Source organism: Tachypleus tridentatus, chromosome 4, assembly GCF_004210375.1.
Source record: "Tachypleus tridentatus isolate NWPU-2018 chromosome 4, ASM421037v1, whole genome shotgun sequence".
NCBI classification, from domain to species: Eukaryota; Metazoa; Arthropoda; class Merostomata; order Xiphosura; family Limulidae; genus Tachypleus; species Tachypleus tridentatus.
The window spans coordinates 7361532-7385359 of record NC_134828.1 but is presented as its reverse complement, the minus strand read 5'-3'; the positions used below and the strand labels follow the sequence as shown (position 1 = coordinate 7385359).

At 36.6% G+C, this 23828-nt stretch overlaps 2 protein-coding genes across 2 annotated transcripts in view; one reads left to right on the top strand and one right to left on the bottom strand.

The window, feature by feature from the left end:
• Rab3 (RAS oncogene family member Rab3) overlaps positions 1–23828 on the bottom strand; it is a 111466-nt gene that overhangs the window by 74333 nt on the left and 13305 nt on the right. The gene's annotated exons all lie outside the window — the stretch shown is intronic.
• LOC143250008 (actin-binding protein IPP-like) overlaps positions 1–23828 on the top strand; it is a 40552-nt gene that overhangs the window by 5130 nt on the left and 11594 nt on the right. The window contains exon 4 of the mRNA XM_076500642.1: positions 218–346. Coding sequence (XP_076356757.1) covers positions 218–346 — 129 coding nt within the window. The remainder of the gene's footprint in view (positions 1–217; positions 347–23828) is intronic.

The window sequence follows — 23828 nt, the reverse complement described above, 5'->3', positions numbered from 1 at the left end:
AGTTAAGTGGTTGGAGGACAGTACATTCACAATATCTGACCACAAACTGTTAAATGTTTCCAACTAATACAAAAGTTCTGTGAATTTCTTTTTTTGTTTAAGTAAGACAAAGTAGTTTGTTGTTGTGGCAGACTTTGATAATATGATCTGTAACCTTTTGTGTACGTTGGATTTAATTTATGTTTCTACTGTTTTTATTATATATTGTATCATTTAGGAGAAATTAAGATTATTCAAGAAAATGTTCAAGATCTGCTTGCTGCTGCAAACATGTTGGAAATACCACAGGTGGTTTCTGCTTGCTGTTCTTTTTTGCAGAAGGAATTACACCCTTCAAACTGTGTAGGTATGTACACGTCCCATGAACTTCTTATTAAAGATGAAGTATTGTGTGTAGGTATGTACACGTCTCATGAACATCTTATTAACGATGAAGTATTGTGTGTAGGTATGTACACGTCTCATGAACTTCTTATTAACAATGACGTATTGTATGTAAGTATGTACACGTCCTGGAAACTTCTTATTAACCATGAAGTATTGTGTGTAGGTATGTACACGTCTCATGAACTTCTTATTAACCATGAAGTATTGTGTGTAGGTATGTACACGTCCTGGAAACTTCTTATTAACCATGAAGTATTGTGTGTAGGTATGTACACGTCTCATGAACTTCTTATTAACAATGAAGTATTGTGTGTAGGTATGTACACGTCTCATGAACTTCTTATTAACAATGACGTATTGTATGTAAGTATGTACACGTCCTGGAAACTTCTTATTAACGATGAAGTATTGTGTGTAGGTATGTACACGTCCTGGAAACTTCTTATTAACAATGACGTATTGTATGTAAGTATGTACACGTCCTGGAAACTTCTTATTAACCATGAAGTATTGTGTGTAGGTATGTACACGTCTCATGAACTTCTTATTAACCATGAAGTATTGTGTGTAGGTATGTACACGTCCTGGAAACTTCTTATTAACCATGAAGTATTGTGTGTAGGTATGTACACGTCTCATGAACTTCTTATTAACCATGAAGTATTGTGTGTAGGTATGTACACGTCTCATGAACTTCTTATTAACCATGAAGTATTGTGTGTAGGTATGTACACGTCCTGGAAACTTCTTATTAACGATGAAGTATTGTGTGTAGGTATGTACACGTCCTGGAAACTTCTTATTAACGATGAAGTATTGTGTGTAGGTATGTACACGTCCTGGAAACTTCTTATTAACCATGAAGTATTGTGTGTAGGTATGTACACGTCCTGGAAACTTCTTATTAACGATGAAATATTGTGTGTAGGTATGTACACGTCCTGGAAACTTCTTATTAACGATGAAGTATTGTGTGTAGGTATGTACACGTCTCATGAACTTCTTATTAACGATGAAGTATTGTGTGTAGGTATGTACACGTCCTGGAAACTTCTTATTAACCATGAAGTATTGTGTGTAGGTATGTACACGTCTCATGAACTTCTTATTAACCATGAAGTATTGTGTGTAGGTATGTACACGTCTTGGAAACTTCTTATTAACGATGAAGTATTGTGTGTAGGTATGTACACGTCCTGGAAACTTCTTATTAACAATGAAGTATTGTGTGTAGGTATGTACACGTCTCATGAACTTCTTATTAACCATGAAGTATTGTGTGTAGGTATGTACACGTCCTGGAAACTTCTTATTAACGATGAAGTATTGTGTGTAGGTATGTACACGTCCTGGAAACTTCTTATTAACCATGAAGTATTGTGTGTAGGTATGTACACGTCCTGGAAACTTCTTATTAACCATGAAGTATTGTGTGTAGGTATGTACACGTCCTGGAAACTTCTTATTAACCATGAAGTATTGTGTGTAGGTATGTACACGTCCTGGAAACTTCTTATTAACCATGAAGTATTGTGTGTAGGTATGTATACGTCCTGGAAACTTCTTATTAACCATGAAGTATTGTGTGTAGGTATGTACACGTCCTGGAAACTTCTTATTAACCATGAAGTATTGTGTGTAGGTATGTACACGTCCTGGAAACTTCTTATTAACCATGAAGTATTGTGTGTAGGTATGTACACGTCCTGGAAACTTCTTATTAACCATGAAGTATTGTGTGTAGGTATGTACACGTCCTGGAAACTTCTTATTAACCATGAAGTATTGTGTGTAGGTATGTACACGTCCTGGAAACTTCTTATTAACCATGAAGTATTGTGTGTAGGTATGTACACGTCCTGGAAACTTCTTATTAACCATGAAGTATTGTGTGTAGGTATGTACACGTCCTGGAAACTTCTTATTAACCATGAAGTATTGTGTGTAGGTATGTACACGTCCTGGAAACTTCTTATTAACCATGAAGTATTGTGTGTAGGTATGTACACGTCCTGGAAACTTCTTATTAACCATGAAGTATTGTGTGTAGGTATGTACACGTCCTGGAAACTTCTTATTAACCATGAAGTATTGTGTGTAGGTATGTACACGTCCTGGAAACTTCTTATTAACCATGAAGTATTGTGTGTAGGTATGTACACGTCCTGGAAACTTCTTATTAACGATGAAGTATTGTATGTAAGTATGTACACGTCTCATGAACTTCTTATTAACCATGAAGTATTGTGTGTAGGTATGTACACGTCCTGGAAACTTCTTATTAACGATGAAGTATTGTGTGTAGGTATGTACACGTCCTGGAAACTTCTTATTAACGATGAAGTATTGTTTGTACTTATGTACACGTCCCATGAACTTCTTATTAACGATGAAGTATTGTGTGTAGGTATGTACACGTCCTGGAAACTTCTTATTAAAGATGAAGTATTGTGTGTAGGTATGTACATGTCCTGGAAACTTCTTATTAACGATGAAGTATTGTGTGTAGGTATGTACACGTTCTGGAAACTTCTTATTAACCATGAAGTATTGTGTGTAGGTATGTACACGTCCCATGAACTTCTTATTAACGATGAAGTATTGTGTGTAGGTATGTACACGTCCTGGAAACTTCTTATTAACGATGAAGTATTGTGTGTAGGTATGTACACGTCCTGGAAACTTCTTATTAACCATGAAGTATTGTGTGTAGGTATGTACACGTCCCATGAACTTCTTATTAACGATGAAGTATTGTGTGTAGGTTTGTACACGTCCTGGAAACTTCTTATTAACGATGAAGTATTGTGTGTAGGTATGTACACGTCCTGGAAACTTCTTATTAACCATGAAGTATTGTGTGTAGGTATGTACACGTCCTGGAAACTTCTTATTAACGATGAAATATTGTGTGTAGGTATGTACACGTCTCATGAACTTCTTATTAACGATGAAGTATTGTGTGTAGGTATGTACACGTCCTGGAAACTTCTTATTAACCATGAAGTATTGTGTGTCGGTATGTACACGTCTCATGAACTTCTTATTAACGATGAAGTATTGTGTGTAGGTATGTACACGTCCCATGAACTTCTTATTAACGATGAAGTATTGTGTGTAGGTATGTACACGTCTCATGAACTTCTTATTAACGATGAAGTATTGTGTGTAGGTATGTACACGTCCTGGAAACTTCTTATTAACCATGAAGTATTGTGTGTAGGTATGTACACGTCTTGGAAACTTCTTATTAACGATGAAGTATTGTGTGTAGGTATGTACACGTCCTGGAAACTTCTTATTAACGATGAAATATTGTGTGTAGGTATGTACACGTCCTGAAACTTCTTATTAACCATGAAGTATTGTGTGTAGGTATGTACACGTCCTGGAAACTTCTTATTAACCATGAAGTATTGTGTGTAGGTATGTACACGTCCTGGAAACTTCTTATTAACGATGAAATATTGTGTGTAGGTATGTACACGTCTCATGAACTTCTTATTAACGATGAAGTATTGTGTGTAGGTATGTACACGTCCTGGAAACTTCTTATTAACCATGAAGTATTGTGTGTCGGTATGTACACGTCTCATGAACTTCTTATTAACGATGAAGTATTGTGTGTAGGTATGTACACGTCCTGGAAACTTCTTATTAACCATGAAGTATTGTGTGTCGGTATGTACACGTCTCATGAACTTCTTATTAACGATGAAGTATTGTGTGTGTGGTATGTACACGTCCCATGAACTTCTTATTAACGATGAAGTATTGTGTGTAGGTATGTACACGTCCATGAACTTCTTATTAACGATGAAGTATTGTGTGTAGGTATGTACACGTCTCATGAACTTCTTATTAACCATGAAGTATTGTGTGTAGGTATGTACACGTCCTGGAAACTTCTTATTAACCATGAAGTATTGTGTGTAGGTATGTACACGTCCCATGAACTTCTTATTAACGATGAAGTATTGTGTGTAGGTATGTACACGTCTCATGAACTTCTTATTAACCATGAAGTATTGTGTGTAGGTATGTACACGTCCTGGAAACTTCTTATTAACCATGAAGTATTGTGTGTAGGTATGTACACGTCCCATGAACTTCTTATTAACGATGAAGTATTGTGTGTAGGTATGTACACGTCCTATGAACTTCTTATTAACCATGAAGTATTGTGTGTAGGTATGTACACGTCCTGGAAACTTCTTATTAACCATGAAGTATTGTGTGTAGGTATGTACACGTCTTGGAAACTTCTTATTAACGATGAAGTATTGTGTGTAGGTATGTACACGTCCTGGAAACTTCTTATTAACGATGAAATATTGTGTGTAGGTATGTACACGTCCTGGAAACTTCTTATTAACCATGAAGTATTGTGTGTAGGTATGTACACGTCCTGGAAACTTCTTATTAACCATGAAGTATTGTGTGTAGGTATGTACACGTCCTGGAAATTTCTTATTAACGATGAAATATTGTGTGTAGGTATGTACACGTCTCATGAACTTCTTATTAACTATGAAGTATTGTGTGTAGGTATGTACACGTCCTGGAAACTTCTTATTAACCATGAAGTATTGTGTGTCGGTATGTACACGTCTCATGAACTTCTTATTAACGATGAAGTATTGTGTGTAGGTATGTACACGTCCTGGAAACTTCTTATTAACGATGAAATATTGTGTGTAGGTATGTACACGTCCTGGAAACTTCTTATTAACCATGAAGTATTGTGTGTAGGTATGTACACGTCCTGGAAACTTCTTATTAACCATGAAGTATTGTGTGTAGGTATGTACACGTCCTGGAAACTTCTTATTAACGATGAAATATTGTGTGTAGGTATGTACACGTCTCATGAACTTCTTATTAACGATGAAGTATTGTGTGTAGGTATGTACCGCGTCTTGGAAACTTCTTATTAACCATGAAGTATTGTGTGTGGTATGTACACGTCTCATGAACTTCTTATTAACGATGAAGTATTGTGTGTAGGTATGTACACGTCCCATGAACTTCTTATTAACGATGAAGTATTGTGTGTAGGTATGTACACGTCCTGGAAACTTCTTATTAACCATGAAGTATTGTGTGTCGGTATGTACACGTCTCATGAACTTCTTATTAACGATGAAGTATTGTGTGTAGGTATGTACACGTCCATGAACTTCTTATTAACGATGAAGTATTGTGTGTAGGTATGTACACGTCCATGAACTTCTTATTAACGATGAAATATTGTGTGTAGGTATGTACACGTCTCATGAACTTCTTATTAACCATGAAGTATTGTGTGTAGGTATGTACACGTCCTGGAAACTTCTTATTAACCATGAAGTATTGTGTGTAGGTATGTACACGTCCCATGAACTTCTTATTAACGATGAAGTATTGTGTGTAGGTATGTACACGTCTCATGAACTTCTTATTAACCATGAAGTATTGTGTGTAGGTATGTACACGTCCTGGAAACTTCTTATTAACCATGAAGTATTGTGTGTAGGTATGTACACGTCCCATGAACTTCTTATTAACCATGAAGTATTGTGTGTAGGTATGTACACGTCCTGGAAACTTCTTATTAACGATGAAATATTGTGTGTAGGTATGTACACGTCCTGGAAACTTCTTATTAACCATGAAGTATTGTGTGTAGGTATGTACACGTTCTGGAAACTTCTTATTAACCATGAAGTATTGTGTGTAGGTATGTACACGTCCTGGAAACTTCTTATTAACGATGAAATATTGTGTGTAGGTATGTACACGTCTCATGAACTTCTTATTAACGATGAAGTATTGTGTGTAGGTATGTACACGTCCTGGAAACTTCTTATTAACCATGAAGTATTGTGTGTAGGTATGTACATGTCCTGGAAACTTCTTATTAACCATGAAGTATTGTGTGTAGGTATGTACACGTCCTGGAAACTTCTTATTAACCATGAAGTATTGTGTGTCGGTATGTACACGTCTCATGAACTTCTTATTAAGGATGAAGTATTGTTTGTACTTATGTACACGTCCCATGAACTTCTTATTAACGATGAAGTATTGTGTGTAGGTATGTACACGTCCTGGAAACTTCTTATTAAAGATGAAGTATTGTGTGTAGGTATGTACATGTCCTGGAAACTTCTTATTAACGATGAAGTATTGTGTGTAGGTATGTACACGTTCTGGAAACTTCTTATTAACCATGAAGTATTGTGTGTAGGTATGTACACGTCCCATGAACTTCTTATTAACGATGAAGTATTGTGTGTAGGTATGTACACGTCCTGGAAACTTCTTATTAACGATGAAGTATTGTGTGTAGGTATGTACACGTCCTGGAAACTTCTTATTAACCATGAAGTATTGTGTGTAGGTATGTACACGTCCCATGAACTTCTTATTAACTATGAAGTATTGTGTGTAGGTATGTACACGTCCTGGAAACTTCTTATTAACGATGAAGTATTGTGTGTAGGTATGTACACGTCCTGGAAACTTCTTATTAACCATGAAGTATTGTGTGTAGGTATGTACACGTCCTGGAAACTTCTTATTAACGATGAAATATTGTGTGTAGGTATGTACACGTCTCATGAACTTCTTATTAACGATGAAGTATTGTGTGTAGGTATGTACACGTCCTGGAAACTTCTTATTAACCATGAAGTATTGTGTGTGTGGTATGTACACGTCTCATGAACTTCTTATTAACGATGAAGTATTGTGTGTAGGTATGTACACGTCCCATGAACTTCTTATTAACGATGAAGTATTGTGTGTAGGTATGTACACGTCTCATGAACTTCTTATTAACGATGAAGTATTGTGTGTAGGTATGTACACGTCCTGGAAACTTCTTATTAACCATGAAGTATTGTGTGTAGGTATGTACACGTCTTGGAAACTTCTTATTAACGATGAAGTATTGTGTGTAGGTATGTACACGTCCTGGAAACTTCTTATTAACGATGAAATATTGTGTGTAGGTATGTACACGTCCTGGAAACTTCTTATTAACCATGAAGTATTGTGTGTAGGTATGTACACGTCCTGGAAACTTCTTATTAACCATGAAGTATTGTGTGTAGGTATGTACACGTCCTGGAAACTTCTTATTAACGATGAAATATTGTGTGTAGGTATGTACACGTCTCATGAACTTCTTATTAACGATGAAGTATTGTGTGTAGGTATGTACACGTCCTGGAAACTTCTTATTAACCATGAAGTATTGTGTGTCGGTATGTACCGCGTCTCATGAACTTCTTATTAACGATGAAGTATTGTGTGTAGGTATGTACACGTCCTGGAAACTTCTTATTAACGATGAAATATTGTGTGTAGGTATGTACACGTCCTGGAAACTTCTTATTAACCATGAAGTATTGTGTGTAGGTATGTACACGTCCTGGAAACTTCTTATTAACCATGAAGTATTGTGTGTAGGTATGTACACGTCCTGGAAACTTCTTATTAACGATGAAGTATTGTGTGTAGGTATGTACACGTCTCATGAACTTCTTATTAACGATGAAGTATTGTGTGTAGGTATGTACACGTCTCATGAACTTCTTATTAACCATGAAGTATTGTGTGTAGGTATGTACACGTCCTGGAAACTTCTTATTAACCATGAAGTATTGTGTGTAGGTATGTACACGTCCTGGAAACTTCTTATTAACGATGAAGTATTGTGTGTAGGTATGTACACGTCTCATGAACTTCTTATTAACCATGAAGTATTGTGTGTAGGTATGTACACGTCCTGGAAACTTCTTATTAACCATGAAGTATTGTGTGTAGGTATGTACACGTCCTGGAAACTTTTTATTAACCATGAAGTATTGTGTGTAGGTATGTACACGTCCTGGAAACTTCTTATTAACGATGAAGTATTGTGTGTAGGTATGTACATGTCCTGGAAACTTCTTATTAACCATGAAGTATTGTGTGTAGGTATGTACACGTCCTGGAAACTTCTTATTAACAATGAAGTATTGTGTGTAGGTATGTACACGTCTCATGAACTTTTTATTAAAGATGAAGTATTGTGTGTAGGTATGTACATGTCCTGGAAACTTCTTATTAACCATGAAGTATTGTGTGTAGGTATGTACACCTCCTGGAAACTTCTTATTAACCATGAAGTATTGTGTGTAGGTATGTACACGCCTCATGAACTTCTTATTAACGATGAAGTATTGTGTGTAGGTATGTACACGTCCCATGAACTTCTTATTAACGATGGAAGTATTGTGTGTAGGTATGTACACGTCCTGGAAACTTCTTATTAACCATGAAGTATTGTGTGTAGGTATGTACATGTCCTGGAAACTTCTTATTAACGATGAAGTATTGTGTGTAGGTATGTACACGTTCTGGAAACTTCTTATTAACCATGAAGTATTGTGTGTAGGTATGTACACGTCCCATGAACTTCTTATTAACGATGAAGTATTGTGTGTAGGTATGTACACGTCCTGGAAACTTCTTATTAACCATGAAGTATTGTGTGTAGGTATGTACACGTCCTGGAAACTTCTTATTAACCATGAAGTATTGTGTGTAGGTATGTACACGTCCCATGAACTTCTTATTAACGATGAAGTATTGTGTGTAGGTTTGTACACGTCCTGGAAACTTCTTATTAACGATGAAGTATTGTGTGTAGGTATGTACACGTCCTGGAAACTTCTTATTAACCATGAAGTATTGTGTGTAGGTATGTACACGTCCTGGAAACTTCTTATTAACGATGAAATATTGTGTGTAGGTATGTACACGTCTCATGAACTTCTTATTAACGATGAAGTATTGTGTGTAGGTATGTACACGTCCTGGAAACTTCTTATTAACCATGAAGTATTGTGTGTAGGTATGTACACGTCTCATGAACTTCTTATTAACGATGAAGTATTGTGTGTAGGTATGTACACGTCCCATGAACTTCTTATTAACGATGAAGTATTGTGTGTAGGTATGTACACGTCCTGGAAACTTCTTATTAACCATGAAGTATTGTGTGTAGGTATGTACACGTCCTGGAAACTTCTTATTAACGATGAAGTATTGTGTGTAGGTATGTACACGTCCTGGAAACTTCTTATTAACCATGAAGTATTGTGTGTAGGTATGTACACGTCTTGGAAACTTCTTAATGCGATGAAGTATTGTGTGTAGGTATGTACACGTCCTGGAAACTTCTTATTAACCATGAAGTATTGTGTGTAGGTATGTACACGTCCTGGAAACTTCTTATTAACCATGAAGTATTGTGTGTAGGTATGTACACGTCCCATGAACTTCTTATTAACGATGAAGTATTGTGTGTAGGTATGTACACGTCCTGGAAACTTCTTATTAACGATGAAGTATTGTGTGTAGGTATGTACACGTCCTGGAAACTTCTTATTAACCATGAAGTATTGTGTGTAGGTATGTACACGTCCTGGAAACTTCTTATTAACGATGAAGTATTGTGTGTAGGTATGTACACGTCTCATGAACTTCTTATTAACGATGAAGTATTGTGTGTAGGTATGTACACGTCCTGGAAACTTCTTATTAACCATGAAGTATTGTGTGTAGGTATGTACACGTCCTGGAAACTTCTTATTAACGATGAAGTATTGTGTGTAGGTATGTACACGTCCTGAAACTTCTTATTAACGATGAAGTATTGTGTGTAGGTATGTACAAACTTCGTCCTGGAAACTTCTTATTAACCATGAAGTATTGTGTGTAGGTATGTACACGTCCTGGAAACTTCTTATTAACGATGAAGTATTGTGTGTAGGTATGTACACGTCCTGAAACTTCTTATTAACGATGAAGTATTGTGTGTAGGTATGTACACGTCCTCATGAACTTCTTATTAACGATGAAGTATTGTGTGTAGGTATGTACACGTCCTGAAACTTCTTATTAACCATGAAGTATTGTGTGTAGGTATGTACACGTCCTGAAACTTTTATTAACGATGAAGTATGTGTAGGTATGTACACGTCCATGAACTTCTTATTAACGATGAAGTATTGTGTGTAGGTATGTACACGTCCTGGAAACTTCTTATTAACCATGAAGTATTGTGTGTAGGTATGTACACGTCCTGGAAACTTCTTATTAACCATGAAGTATTGTGTGTAGGTATGTACACGTCCTGGAAACTTCTTATTAACCATGAAGTATTGTGTGTAGGTATGTACACGAACTTCTTATTAACATGAACTCCTGGAAACTTATTAACGATGAAGTATTGTGTGTAGGTATGTACACGTCCTCATGAACTTCTTATTAACGATGAAGTATTGTGTGTAGGTATGTACACGTCCTGAAACTTCTTATTAACGATGAAGTATTGTGTGTAGGTATGTACACGTCCTGGAAACTTCTTATTAACGATGAAGTATTGTGTGTAGGTATGTACATGAAGTGTATTGTGTAGGTATGTACGTCCTGGAAACTTCTTATTAACGATGAAGTATTGTGTGTAGGTATGTACACGTCCTGGAAACTTCTTATTAACCATGAAGTATTGTGTGTAGGTATGTACAGTCCTGATTTATTAACCATGAAGTATTGTGTGTAGGTATGTACACGTCCTATGAACTTCTTATTAACGATGAAGTATTGTGTGTAGGTATGTACACGTCCTGGAAACTTCTTATTAACGATGAAGTATTGTGTGTGGGTATGTACACGTCCTGGAAATTAACCATGAAGTATTGTGTATTATGTACACGTCCTGGAAACTTCTTATTAACCATGAGTATTGTGTGTAGGTATGTACACGTCCTGAAACTTCTTATTAACGATGAAGTATTGTGTGTAGGTATGTACACGTCCTGGAACTTCTTATTAACGATGAAGTATTGTGTGTAGGTATGTACACGTCCTGGAAACTTCTTATTAACCATGAAGTATTGTGTGTAGGTATGTACACGTCCTGGAAACTTCTTATTAACCATGAAGTATTGTGTGTAGGTATGTACACGTCCATGAACTTCTTATTAACGATGAAGTATTGTGTAGGTATGTACACGTCCTCATGAACTTCTTATTAACGATGAAGTATTGTGTGTAGGTATGTACACGTCCTGTTCTTATTAACGATGAAGTATTGTGTGTAGGTATGTACACGTCCTGAAACTTCTTATTAACGATGAAGTATTGTGTGTAGGTATGTACACGTCCTGGAAACTTCTTATTAACGATGAAGTATTGTGTGTAGGTATGTACACGTCCTGGAAACTCTTATTAACCATGAAGTATTGTGTGTAGGTATGTACACGTCCTGAAACTTCTTATTATGAAGTATTGAAGTATTGTGTTCTTATTAACCATGAAGTAGGTATGTACACGTCCCATGAACTTCTTATTAACCATGAAGTATTGTGTGTAGGTATGTACACGTCCTGGAAACTTCTTATTAACCATGAAGTATTGTGTGTAGGTATGTACACGTCCTGGAAACTTCTTATTAACCATGAAGTATTGTGTGTAGGTATGTACACGTCCTGGAAACTTCTTATTAACGATGAAGTATTGTGTGTAGGTATGTACACGTCTCATGAACTTTTATTAACGATGGAAGTATTGTGTGTAGGTATGTACATCTCATGAACTTCTTATTAACCATGAAGTATTGTGTGTAGGTATGTACACGTCCTGGAAACTTCTTATTAACGATGAAGTATTGTGTGTAGGTATGTACACGTCCTGGAAACTTCTTATTAACGATGAAGTATTGTGTGTAGGTATGTACACGTCCTGGAAACTTCTTATTAACCATGAAGTATTGTGTGTAGGTATGTACACGTCCTGGAACTTCTTATTAACGATGAAGTATTGTGTGTAGGTATGTACACGTCCTGGAAACTTCTTATTAACGATGAAGTATTGTGTAGGTATGTACACGTCCTGGAAACTTCTTATTAACCATGAAGTATTGTGTGTAGGTATGTACACGTCCATGAACTTCTTATTAACGATGAAGTATTGTGTGTAGGTATGTACACGTCCTGAAAGTATTGTGTAGGTATGTACTTCTTATTAACCATGAAATGTATTGTGTGTAGGTATGTACACGTCCTGGAAACTTCTTATTAACCATGAAGTATTGTGTGTAGGTATGTACACGTCCTGGAAACTTCTTATTAACCATGAAGTATTGTGTGTAGGTATGTACACGTCCTGGAAACTTCTTATTAACCATGAAGTATTGTTTGTACTTATGTACACGTCCTGGAACTTCTTATTAACGATGAAGTATTGTGTGTAGGTATGTACCGCGTCCATGAACTTCTTATTAACGATGAAGTATTGTGTGTAGGTATGTACACGTCCTGGAAACTTCTTATTAACGATGAAGTATTGTGTGTAGGTATGTACATGTCGGAAACTTCTTATGCGATGGAAACTTCTGGAAACTTCTATTAACCATGAAGTATTGTGTGTAGGTATGTACACGCCCATGTGTCCATGAACTTCTTATTAACGATGAAGTATTGTGTGTAGGTATGTACACGTCCTGGAAACTTCTTATTAACGATGAAGTATTGTGTGTAGGTATGTACACGTCCTGAAACTTCTTATTAACCATGAAGTATTGTGTGTAGGTATGTACACGTCCTGGAAACTTCTTATTAACCATGAAGTATTGTGTGTAGGTATGTACACGTCCTCATGAACTTCTTATTAACGATGAAGTATTGTGTGTAGGTATGTACACGTCCTGGAAACTTCTTATTAACCATGAAGTATTGTGTGTAGGTATGTACACGCGTCATGAACTTCTTATTAACGATGAAGTATTGTGTGTAGGTATGTACACGTCCCATGAAACTTCTTATTAACGATGAAGTATTGTGTGTAGGTATGTACACGTCCTGGAAACTTCTTATTAACCATGAAGTATTGTGTGTAGGTATGTACACGTCCTGAAACTTATTAACCATGACTTCTTATTAACCATGAAGTATTGTGTGTAGGTATGTACACGTCCTGGAAACTTCTTATTAACGATGAAGTATTGTGTGTAGGTATGTACGTCTCATGAACTTCTTATTAACGATGAAGTATTGTGTGTAGGTATGTACACGTCCTGGAAACTTCTTATTAACCATGAAGTATTGTGTGTAGGTATGTACACGTCCTGGAAACTTCTTATTAACGATGAAGTATTGTGTGTAGGTATGTACACGTCCTGGAAACTTCTTATTAACGATGAAGTATTGTGTGTAGGTATGTACACGTCCTGGAAACTTCTTATTAACCATGAAGTATTGTGTGTAGGTATGTACACGTCCTGGAAACTTCTTATTAACCATGAAGTATTGTGTGTAGGTATGTACACGTCCTGAAACTTCTTATTAACGATGAAGTATTGTGTGTAGGTATGTACACGTCTCATGAACTTCTTATTAACGATGAAGTATTGTGTGTAGGTATGTACACGTCCTGGAAACTTCTTATTAACCATGAAGTATTGTGTGTAGGTATGTACACGTCCTGAACTTCTTATTAACGATGAAGTATGTGTGTGGGTATGTACACGTCCTGAGTGTTAACTTCTTATTAACGATGAAGTATTGTGTAGGTATGGTCCATGAACTTCTTATTAACGATGAAGTATTGTGTGTGGTAGGTTTAACGTCCTGATGAACTTCTTATTAACGATGAAGTATTGTGTGTAGGTATGTACACGTCCTGGAAACTTCTTATTAACCATGAAGTATTGTGTGTAGGTATGTACACGTCCTGGAAACTTCTTATTAACCATGAAGTATTGTGTGTAGGTATGTACACGTCCTGGAAACTTCTTATTAACCATGAAGTATTGTGTGTCGGTATGTACACGTCTCATGAACTTCTTATTAACGATGAAGTATTGTGTGTAGGTATGTACACGTCCCATGGAAACTTCTTATTTATGATGAACTTCTTATTAACGATGAAGTATTGTGTGTAGGTATGTACACGTCCTGGAAACATGAACTTCTTATTAACGATGAAGTATTGTGTGTAGGTATGTACACGTCCTGAAACTTCTTATTAACGATGAAGTATTGTGTGTAGGTATGTACACGTCCTGGAAACTTCTTATTAACGATGAAGTATTGTGTGTAGGTATGTACACGTCCTGAAACTTCTTATTAACCATGAAGTATTGTGTGTAGGTATGTACACGTCCTGGAAACTTCTTATTAACGATGAAGTATTGTGTGTAGGTATGTACACGTCCTGGAAACTTCTTATTAACGATGAAGTATTGTGTGTAGGTATGTACACGTCCTGAAACTTCTTATTAACCATGAAGTATTGTGTGTAGGTATGTACACGTCTCATGAACTTCTTATTAACGATGAAGTATTGTGTGTAGGTATGTACACGTCCCATGAACTTCTTATTAACGATGAAGTATTGTGTGTAGGTATGTACACGTCCTGGAAACTTCTTATTAACCATGAAGTATTGTGTGTAGGTATGTACACGTCTGAAACTTCTTATTAACGATGAAATGAACTTCTTATTAACGATGAAGTATTGTGTGTAGGTATGTACACGTCCTGGAAACTTCTTATTAACCATGAAGTATTGTGTAGGTATGTACACGTCCTATGAACTTCTTATTAACCATGAAGTATTGTGTGTAGGTATGTACACGTCCATGAACTTCTTATTAACGATGAAGTATTGTGTGTAGGTATGTACACGTCCTGGAAACTTCTTATTAACCATGAAGTATTGTGTGTAGGTATGTACACGTCCTGGAAACTTCTTATTAACGATGAAGTATTGTGTGTAGGTATGTACACGTGGAAACGTCCATGGAACTTCTTATTAACGTCCTGAAGTATTGTGTGTAGGTATGTACACGTCCTGGAAACTTCTTATTAACCATGAAGTATTGTGTGTAGGTATGTACACGTCTTATTAACGATGGAAACTTCTTATTAACCATGAAGTATTGTGTGTAGGTATGTACACGTCCTGTGAACTTTTCTTATTAACGATGAAGTATTGTGTGTAGGTATGTACACGTCCTGGAAACTTCTTATTAACGATGAAGTATTGTGTGTAGGTATGTACACGTCCTGGAAACTTCTTATTAACCATGAAGTATTGTGTGTAGGTATGTACACGTCCTGGAAACTTCTTATTAACAATGAAGTATTGTGTGTAGGTATGTACACGTCCTGGAAACTTCTTATTAAAGATGAAGTATTGTGTGTAGGTATGTACATGTCCTGGAAACTTCTTATTAACGATGAAGTATTGTGTGTAGGTATGTACACGTCCTGGAAACTTCTTATTAACCATGAAGTATTGTGTGTAGGTATGTACACGTCCATGAAACTTCTTATTAACGATGAAGTATTGTGTGTGGGTTGTATGTAAACTTCTTATTGATGGAAGTATTGTGTGTAGGTATGTACGTCCTGGAAACTTCTTATTAACCATGAAGTATTGTGTGTAGGTATGTACACGTCCTCGAGAACTTCTTATTAACGATGAAGTATTGTGTGTAGGTATGTACACGTCCTGAAACTTCTTATTAACCATGAAGTATTGTGTGTAGGTATGTACACGTCCTGGAAACTTCTTATTAACGATGAAGTATTGTGTGTAGGTATGTACTTCTTATTAACGTCTCTGGAAACTTCTTATTAACGATGAAGTATTGTGTGTAGGTATGTACACGTCCTGAACTTCTTATTAACGATGAGTATTGTGTGTAGGTATGTACACGTCCTGGAAACTTCTTATTAACCATGAAGTATTGTTGTGGAGGTATGTACGTCCTGGAAACTTCTTATTAACCATGGAAGTTATTGTGTGTGGTATGTACACGTCCTGGAACTTCTTATTAACGATGAAATATTGTGTGTAGGTATGTACACGTCCTGGAAACTTCTTATTAACGATGAAGTATTGTGTTGTAGGTATGTACACGTCCTGGAAACTTCTTATTAACCATGAAGTATTGTGTTGTGGGTATGTACACGTCCTGAAACTTCTTATTAACGATGAAGTATTGTGTGTAGGTATGTACCGCGTCCATGAACTTCTTATTAACGATGAAGTATTGTGTGTAGGTATGTACACGTCCTCTTCTTATGGAAAGTATTGTGTGTAGGTATGTACTTGAACTTCTTATTAACCATGAAGTATTGTGTGTAGGTATGTACACGTCTCTGGAACTTCTTATTAACGATGAAGTATTGTGTGGTATGTACACGTCCATGAACTTCTTATTGCTGAAGTATTGTGGTGGGTGTATCACGTCCATGAAGTATTGTGTGTGTAGGTATGTACACGTCCTCATGAACTTTATTAACGATGAAGTATATTGTGTGTAGGTATGTACATCCTGGAAACTTCTTATTGCCATGAAATTATTGTGTGTAGGTATGTACACGTCTTGAAACTTCTTATTAACGATGAAGTATTGTGTGTAGGTATGTACACGTCCTGGAAACTTCTTATTAACCATGAAGTATTGTGTGTGGGTATGTACACGTCCTGGAAACTTCTTATTAACCATGAAGTATTGTGTGTAGGTATGTACACGTCCTGAAACTTCTTATTAACGATGGAAGTGTGTGTAGGTATGTACGTCCTGGAAACTTCTTATTAACGATGGAAGTATTGTGTGTAGGTATGTACACGTCCTGTTCTTATTAACCATGAAAGTATTGTGTGTAGGTATGTACACGTCCTGGAAACTTCTTATTAACCATGAAGTATTGTGTGTAGGTATGTACACGTCCATGGAAACTTCTTATTAACGATGTATGTGTGTAGGTATGTACACGTCCATGAAACTTCTTATTAACGATGAAGTATTGTGTGTAGGTATGTACACGTCTCATGAACTTCTTATTAACGATGAAGTATTGTGTGTAGGTATGTACACGTCCTGGAACTTCTTATTAACGATGAAGTATTGTGTGTAGGTATGTACACGTCTCTGGAAACTTCTTATTAACCATGAAGTATTGTGTGTGGGTATGTACACGTCCTGGAAACTTCTTATTAACGATGAAGTATTGTGTGTAGGTATGTACACGTCTTGGAACTTCTTATTAACCATGAAGTATGTGTGTCGGTATGTACACGTCCTGAACTTCTTATTAACGATGAAGTATTGTGTGTAGGTATGTACACGTCCTCATGAACTATTGTTATTAACGATGAAGTATTGTGTGTAGGTATGTACACGTCCATGAACTTCTTATTAACCATGAAGTGTTGTGTGTAGGTATGTACACGTCCTGGAAACTTCTTATTAACGATGAAGTATTGTGTGTGGTATGTACACGTCCTGGAAACTTCTTATTAACGATGAAGTATTGTGTGTAGGTATGTACACGTCCTGGAAACTTCTTATTAACGATGAAGTATTGTGTGTAGGTATGTACACGTCCTGGAAACTTCTTATTAACCATGAAGTGTTGTTATTGTTGTAGGTATGTACACGTCCTGGAAACTTTATTAACCAAAACAAGTATTGTGTGTAGGTGTATGTACCGCGTCCTGGAGAACTTCTTATTAACGATGAGAATATTGTGTGTAGGTATGTACCCGTCTCATGAACTTCTTATTAACGATGAAGTATTGTGTGTGGGTATGTACACGTCCTGGAAACTTCTTATTAACCATGAAGTTGTTGTGTGTAGGTATGTACACGTCCTGAAACTTTTATTAACCATGAAGTATTGTGTGTAGGTATGTACACGTCCTGGAAACTTCTTATTAACGATGAAGTATTGTGTGTAGGTATGTACACGTCCTCATGAACTTCTTATTAACGATGAAGTATTGTGTGTAGGTATGTACACGTCCTGGAAACTTCTTATTAGCGATGAAGTATTGTGTGTGGGTATGTACACGCCCTGGGAACTTCTTATTAACGATGAAGTATTGTGTGTAGGTATGTACACGTCCATGAACTTCTTATTAACGATGAAGAATATTGTGTAGGTATGTACACGTCCTGGAAACTTCTTATTAACGATGAAGTATTGTGTGTAGGTATGTACACGTCCTGAAACTTCTTATTAACGATGAAGTATTGTGTGTAGGTATGTACACGTCCTGGAAACTTCTTATTAACGATGAAGTATTGTGTAGGTATGTACACGTCCTGGAAACTTCTTATTAACGATGAAGTATTGTGTGTAGGTATGTACACGTCCTGGAAACTTCTTATTAACCATGAGGTATTGTGTGTAGGTATGTACACGTCCTGAACTTCTTATTAACGATGAAGTATTGTGTGTAGGTATGTACACGTCCATGAACTTCTTATTAACGATGAAGTATTGTGTGTAGGTATGTACACGTCCTGGAAACTTCTTATTAACCATGAAGTATTGTGTGTAGGTATGTACACGTCCTTTATGAAAGTATTGTGTGTAGGTATGTACTTCTTATTAACTGATGGTATTGTGTGTAGGTATGTACACGTCCTGGATGAACTTCTTATTAACGATGAAGTATTGTGTGTAGGTATGTACACGTCCTGGAAACTTCTTATTAACGATGAAGTATTGTGTGTAGGTATGTACACGTCCATGAACTTCTTATTAACCATGAAGTATTGTGTGTAGGTATGTACACGTCCTCATTAACGATGAAAGTATTGTGTGGGTATGTACTTGAACTTATTAACGATGAAGTATTGTGTGTAGGTATGTACACGTCCTGGAAACTTCTTATTAACGATGAAGTATTGTGTGTAGGTATGTACACGTCCTGGAAACTTCTTATTAACGATGAAGTATTGTGTGTAGGTATGTACACGTCCTGGAAACTTCTTATTAACCATGAAGTATTGTGTGTAGGTATGTACACGTCCTGGAAACTTCTTATTAACGATGAAGTATTGTGTGTAGGTATGTACACGTCTCTGAACTTCTTATTAACGATGAAGTATTGTGTGTGAGGTATGTACACGTCCTGAAACTTCTTATTAACCATGAAGTATTGTGTGTAGGTATGTACACGTCTCATGAACTTCTTATTAACGATGAAGTATTGTGTGTAGGTATGTACACGTCCTTATTAACGATGAAGTATTGTTAAAACTTCTTATGAACCATGGATTATGTGTGTAGGTATGTACACGTCCTGGAACTTCTTATTAACCATGAAGTATTGTGTGTAGGTATGTACACGTCCTGGAAACTTCTTATTAACGATGATGTGTAGGTATGTACACGTCCTGAAACTTCTGATGAACCAAAGTGAAGTATTGTGAGTAGGTATGTACACGTCCTGGAAACTTCTTATTAACTGATGAAGTATTGTGTGTAGGTATGTACACGTCCATGAACTTCTTATTAACGATGAAGTATTGTGTGTAGGTATGTACACGTCCTGGAAACTTCTTATTAACCATGAAGTATTGTGTGTAGGTATGTACACGTCCTGGAAACTTCTTATTAACGATGAAGTATTGTGTGTAGGTATGTACACGTCCTGGAAACTTCTTATTAACCATGAGTATTGTGTGTAGGTATGTACACGTCCTGGAAACTTCTTATTAGCGATGAAATTGTATTGTGTGTAGGTATGTACACGTCCTGGAAACTTCTTATTAACCATGAAGTATTGTGTGTAGGTATGTACGTCCCATGAACTTCTTATGCTGATGAAGTATTGTGTGTGGAGGTATGTACATCCTGGAAACTTCTTATTAACCATGAAGTATTGTGTGTAGGTATGTACACGTCCTGGAAACTTCTTATTAACCATGAAGTATTGTGTGTAGGTATGTACGTCCTGGAACTTCTTATTAACGATGAAGTATTGTGTGTAGGTATGTACGTCTCTGGAACTTCTTATTAACGATGAAGTATTGTGTGTAGGTATGTACACGTCCTGGAAACTTCTTATTAACCATGAAGTATTGTGTGTAGGTATGTACACGTCCATGAAACTTCTTATTAACCATGAAGTATTGTGTGTAGGTATGTACACGTCCTGGAAACTTCTTATTAACCATGAAGTATGTGTGTAGGGGTATGGTATGTACACGTCCTGTGTGTAAACTTGAACTTCTTATTAACCTTGAAGTGTGAAGTATTGTTCTTATTAACCATGAGTATGTGTGTGGGTATGTACTGCCTGGAAACTCTTATTAGCGATGAACTTGGTAGTGTAGGTATGTTCATTATTTTAAGGAGCTGATGAAGTATTTGTGGTGTAGGTATGTACACGTCCTGAAACTTCTTATTAACGATGAAATATTGTGTTGTAGGTATGTACACGTCCAGAACTTCTTATTAACCATGAAGTATTGTGTGTGAGTATGTACACGTCCTGGAAACTTCTTATTAACGATGAAGTATTGTGTGTAGGTATGTACACGTCCTGGAAACTTCTTATTAACGATGAGAGTATTGTGTGTAGGTATGTACACGTCCTTATTAATAGCGATGAACTTCTTATTAACGATGAAGTATTGTGTGTAGGTATGTACACGTCCTGGAAACTTCTTATTAACGATGAAGATATTGTGTGTGGTATGTACGTCTCCTGAACTCCGATGGAAATATTTATTGTGTATTAACTTCTTAATGAAGTATTGTGTGTAGGTATGTACACGTCCATGAAGACTTCTTATTAACCGATGAAGTATTGTGTATGGGTATGTGTAGGTGAGAGTGTGTGTAGGTATGTACACGTCCTGGAAACTTCTTATTAACGATGAAGTATTGTGTGTAGGTATGTACACGTCCTGGAAACTTCTTATTAACCATGAAGTTATTGTGTGTAGGTATGTACACGTCCTGAAACTTCTTATTAACGATGAAATATTGTGTGTAGGTATGTACATTGTGTCTCATGAACTTCTTATTAACGATGAAGTATTGTGTGTAGGTATGTACACGGGAAACTATGTACACGTCCTGGAAACTTCTTATTAACCATGAAGTATGTGTGTGTAGGTATGCATGAGTATTGTGTGTCGGTATGTACGTCTCATGAACTTCTTATTAACGATGAAGTATTGTGTGTAGGTATGTACACGTCCTGAACTTCTTATTAACGATGAAGTATTGTGTGTAGGTATGTACACGTCCTGGAAACTTCTTATTAACCATGAAGTATTGTATTGTGTAGGTATGTACACGTCCTGGAAACTTCTTATTAACCATGAGTAGTATTGTGTGTAGGTATGTACACGTCCTGGAAACTTCTTATTAACCATGAAGTATTGTGTGTGGGTATGTACACGTCTCATGAAACTTCTTATTAAGGATGGAGTATTGTGTGGGTATGTACATGTCCTGGAAACTTCTTATTAAAACTTATTGTGTGTGAGTATGTACACCTCCTGGGAACTTCTTATTAACCATGAGGTAGTCGGGTATGTACACGTCCTCCTTGAAACTTCTTGTTAAATGCGATGAAGTATTGTTTGTAGGTATGTACACGTCCTATGAACTTCTTTATTAACGATGAAGTATTGTGTGTAGGTATGTACACGTCCTGGAAACTTCTTATTAACCATGAAGTGTTGTTGTGGGGTATGTACATGTCCCTGGAACTTCTTATTAACGATGAAGTATTATGTGTAGGTATGTACACGTTCTGGAAACTTCTTATTAACCATGAGTATTGTGTGTAGGTATGTACACGTCCCATGAACTTCTTATTAACGATGAAGTGTTGTATGTGGGTATGTACACGTCCTGGAAACTTCTTATTAACCATGAAGTATTGTGTGGTGGTATGTACACGTCCTGGAAACTTCTTATTAACCATGAAATATTGTGTGTAGGTATGTACACGTCCCATGAACTTCTTATTAACGATGAAGTATTGTGTGTGGGTATGTACACGTCCTGGAGAACTTCTTATTAACCATGAAGTATTGTGTGTGGTATGTACACGTCCTGGAAACTTCTTATTAACCATGAAATTATTGTGTGTAGGTATGTACACGTCCCTGAACTTCTTATTAACGATGAAGTATTGTGTGTGGGTATGTACACGTCCTCATGAACTTCTTATTAACGATGAAGTATTATTAATTGTAGGTATGTACACGTCCCATGAACCTTCTTATTAACCATGAAGTATTGTGTGTGGTTATGTACGTCCATGAACTTCTTATTAACGATGATGTGTATGTGGTATGTACGTCTCATGAACTTCTATTAACGATGAAGTATTGATGTGTAGGGTATGTACACGTCCTGGAAACTTCTTATTAACCATGAAGTATTGTGTGTCGGGTATGTACGTCTCAGACTTCTTATACAGTGGAAGTTGTGTGTTGGGTATGTACACGTCCTGGAAACTTCTTATTAACGATGAAGTATTGTGTGTAGGTATGTACAACGTCCTCCTTGGACTTATTAACGATGAAGTATTGTGTGTAGGTATGTACGCGTCCTGGAAACTTCTTATTAACCATGGAAGTATTGTGTGTGGGTATGTACACGTCTTGGGAACTTCTTATTAACGATGAAGTGTTGTGTGTAGGTATGTACACGTCCTGGAAACTTCTTATTAGCCATGAAGAATATTGTGTAGGTAGTGTACACGTCCACAGACTTCTTATTAACCATGGAGTGTGTGTGTGGGTATGTACATGTCTGGAAACTTCTTATTAACCATGAAGTATTATGTGTAGGTATGTACACGTCCTGGAAACTTCTTATTAACGATGATGTATTGTGTGTGGGTATGTACACGTCTCATGAACTTCTTATTAACCATGGAGTGTATTGTGGCGGTATGTACACGTCCTGGAAACTTCTTATTAACGATGGAAATATTGTGTGTAGGTATGTACACGTCCTGGAAACTTCTTATTAACCATGAAGTATGTGTCGGTATGTACACGTCTCAGAACTTCTTATTAACGATGAAGTATTGTTTGTACTTATGTACCCGTCTCATGAACTTCTTATTAACTTGATGAAGTATTGTGTGTAAGGGTATGTACACGTCCTGGAAACTTCTTATTAAAGATGAAATTATTGTGTGTAGGTATGTACATGTCCTGGAAACTTCTTATTAACCATGGAGAGTGTTGTGTGTGGGTATGTACACGTCTCATGAACTTCTTATTAACGATGAGAATATTGTGTGTATGTATGTACACGTCCTGGAAACTTCTTTATTAACCATGAAGTATTGTGTGTAGGTATGTACACGTTCTGGAAACTTCTTATTAACGATGAGGTATTGTGTGTGGGTATGTATGTACCGTCCTGGAAACTTCTTATTAACCATGAAATATTTTGTGTAGGTAAGTACACGTCTCATGAACTTCTTATTAACGATGAAATTATTGTGTGTAGGTATGTACACGTCCTGGAAACTTCTTATGCGATGAAGTAATTGTGTAGTAGGTATGTACACGTCCCCAAACTTCTTATTAACCATGAAGTATTGTGTGTAGGTATGTA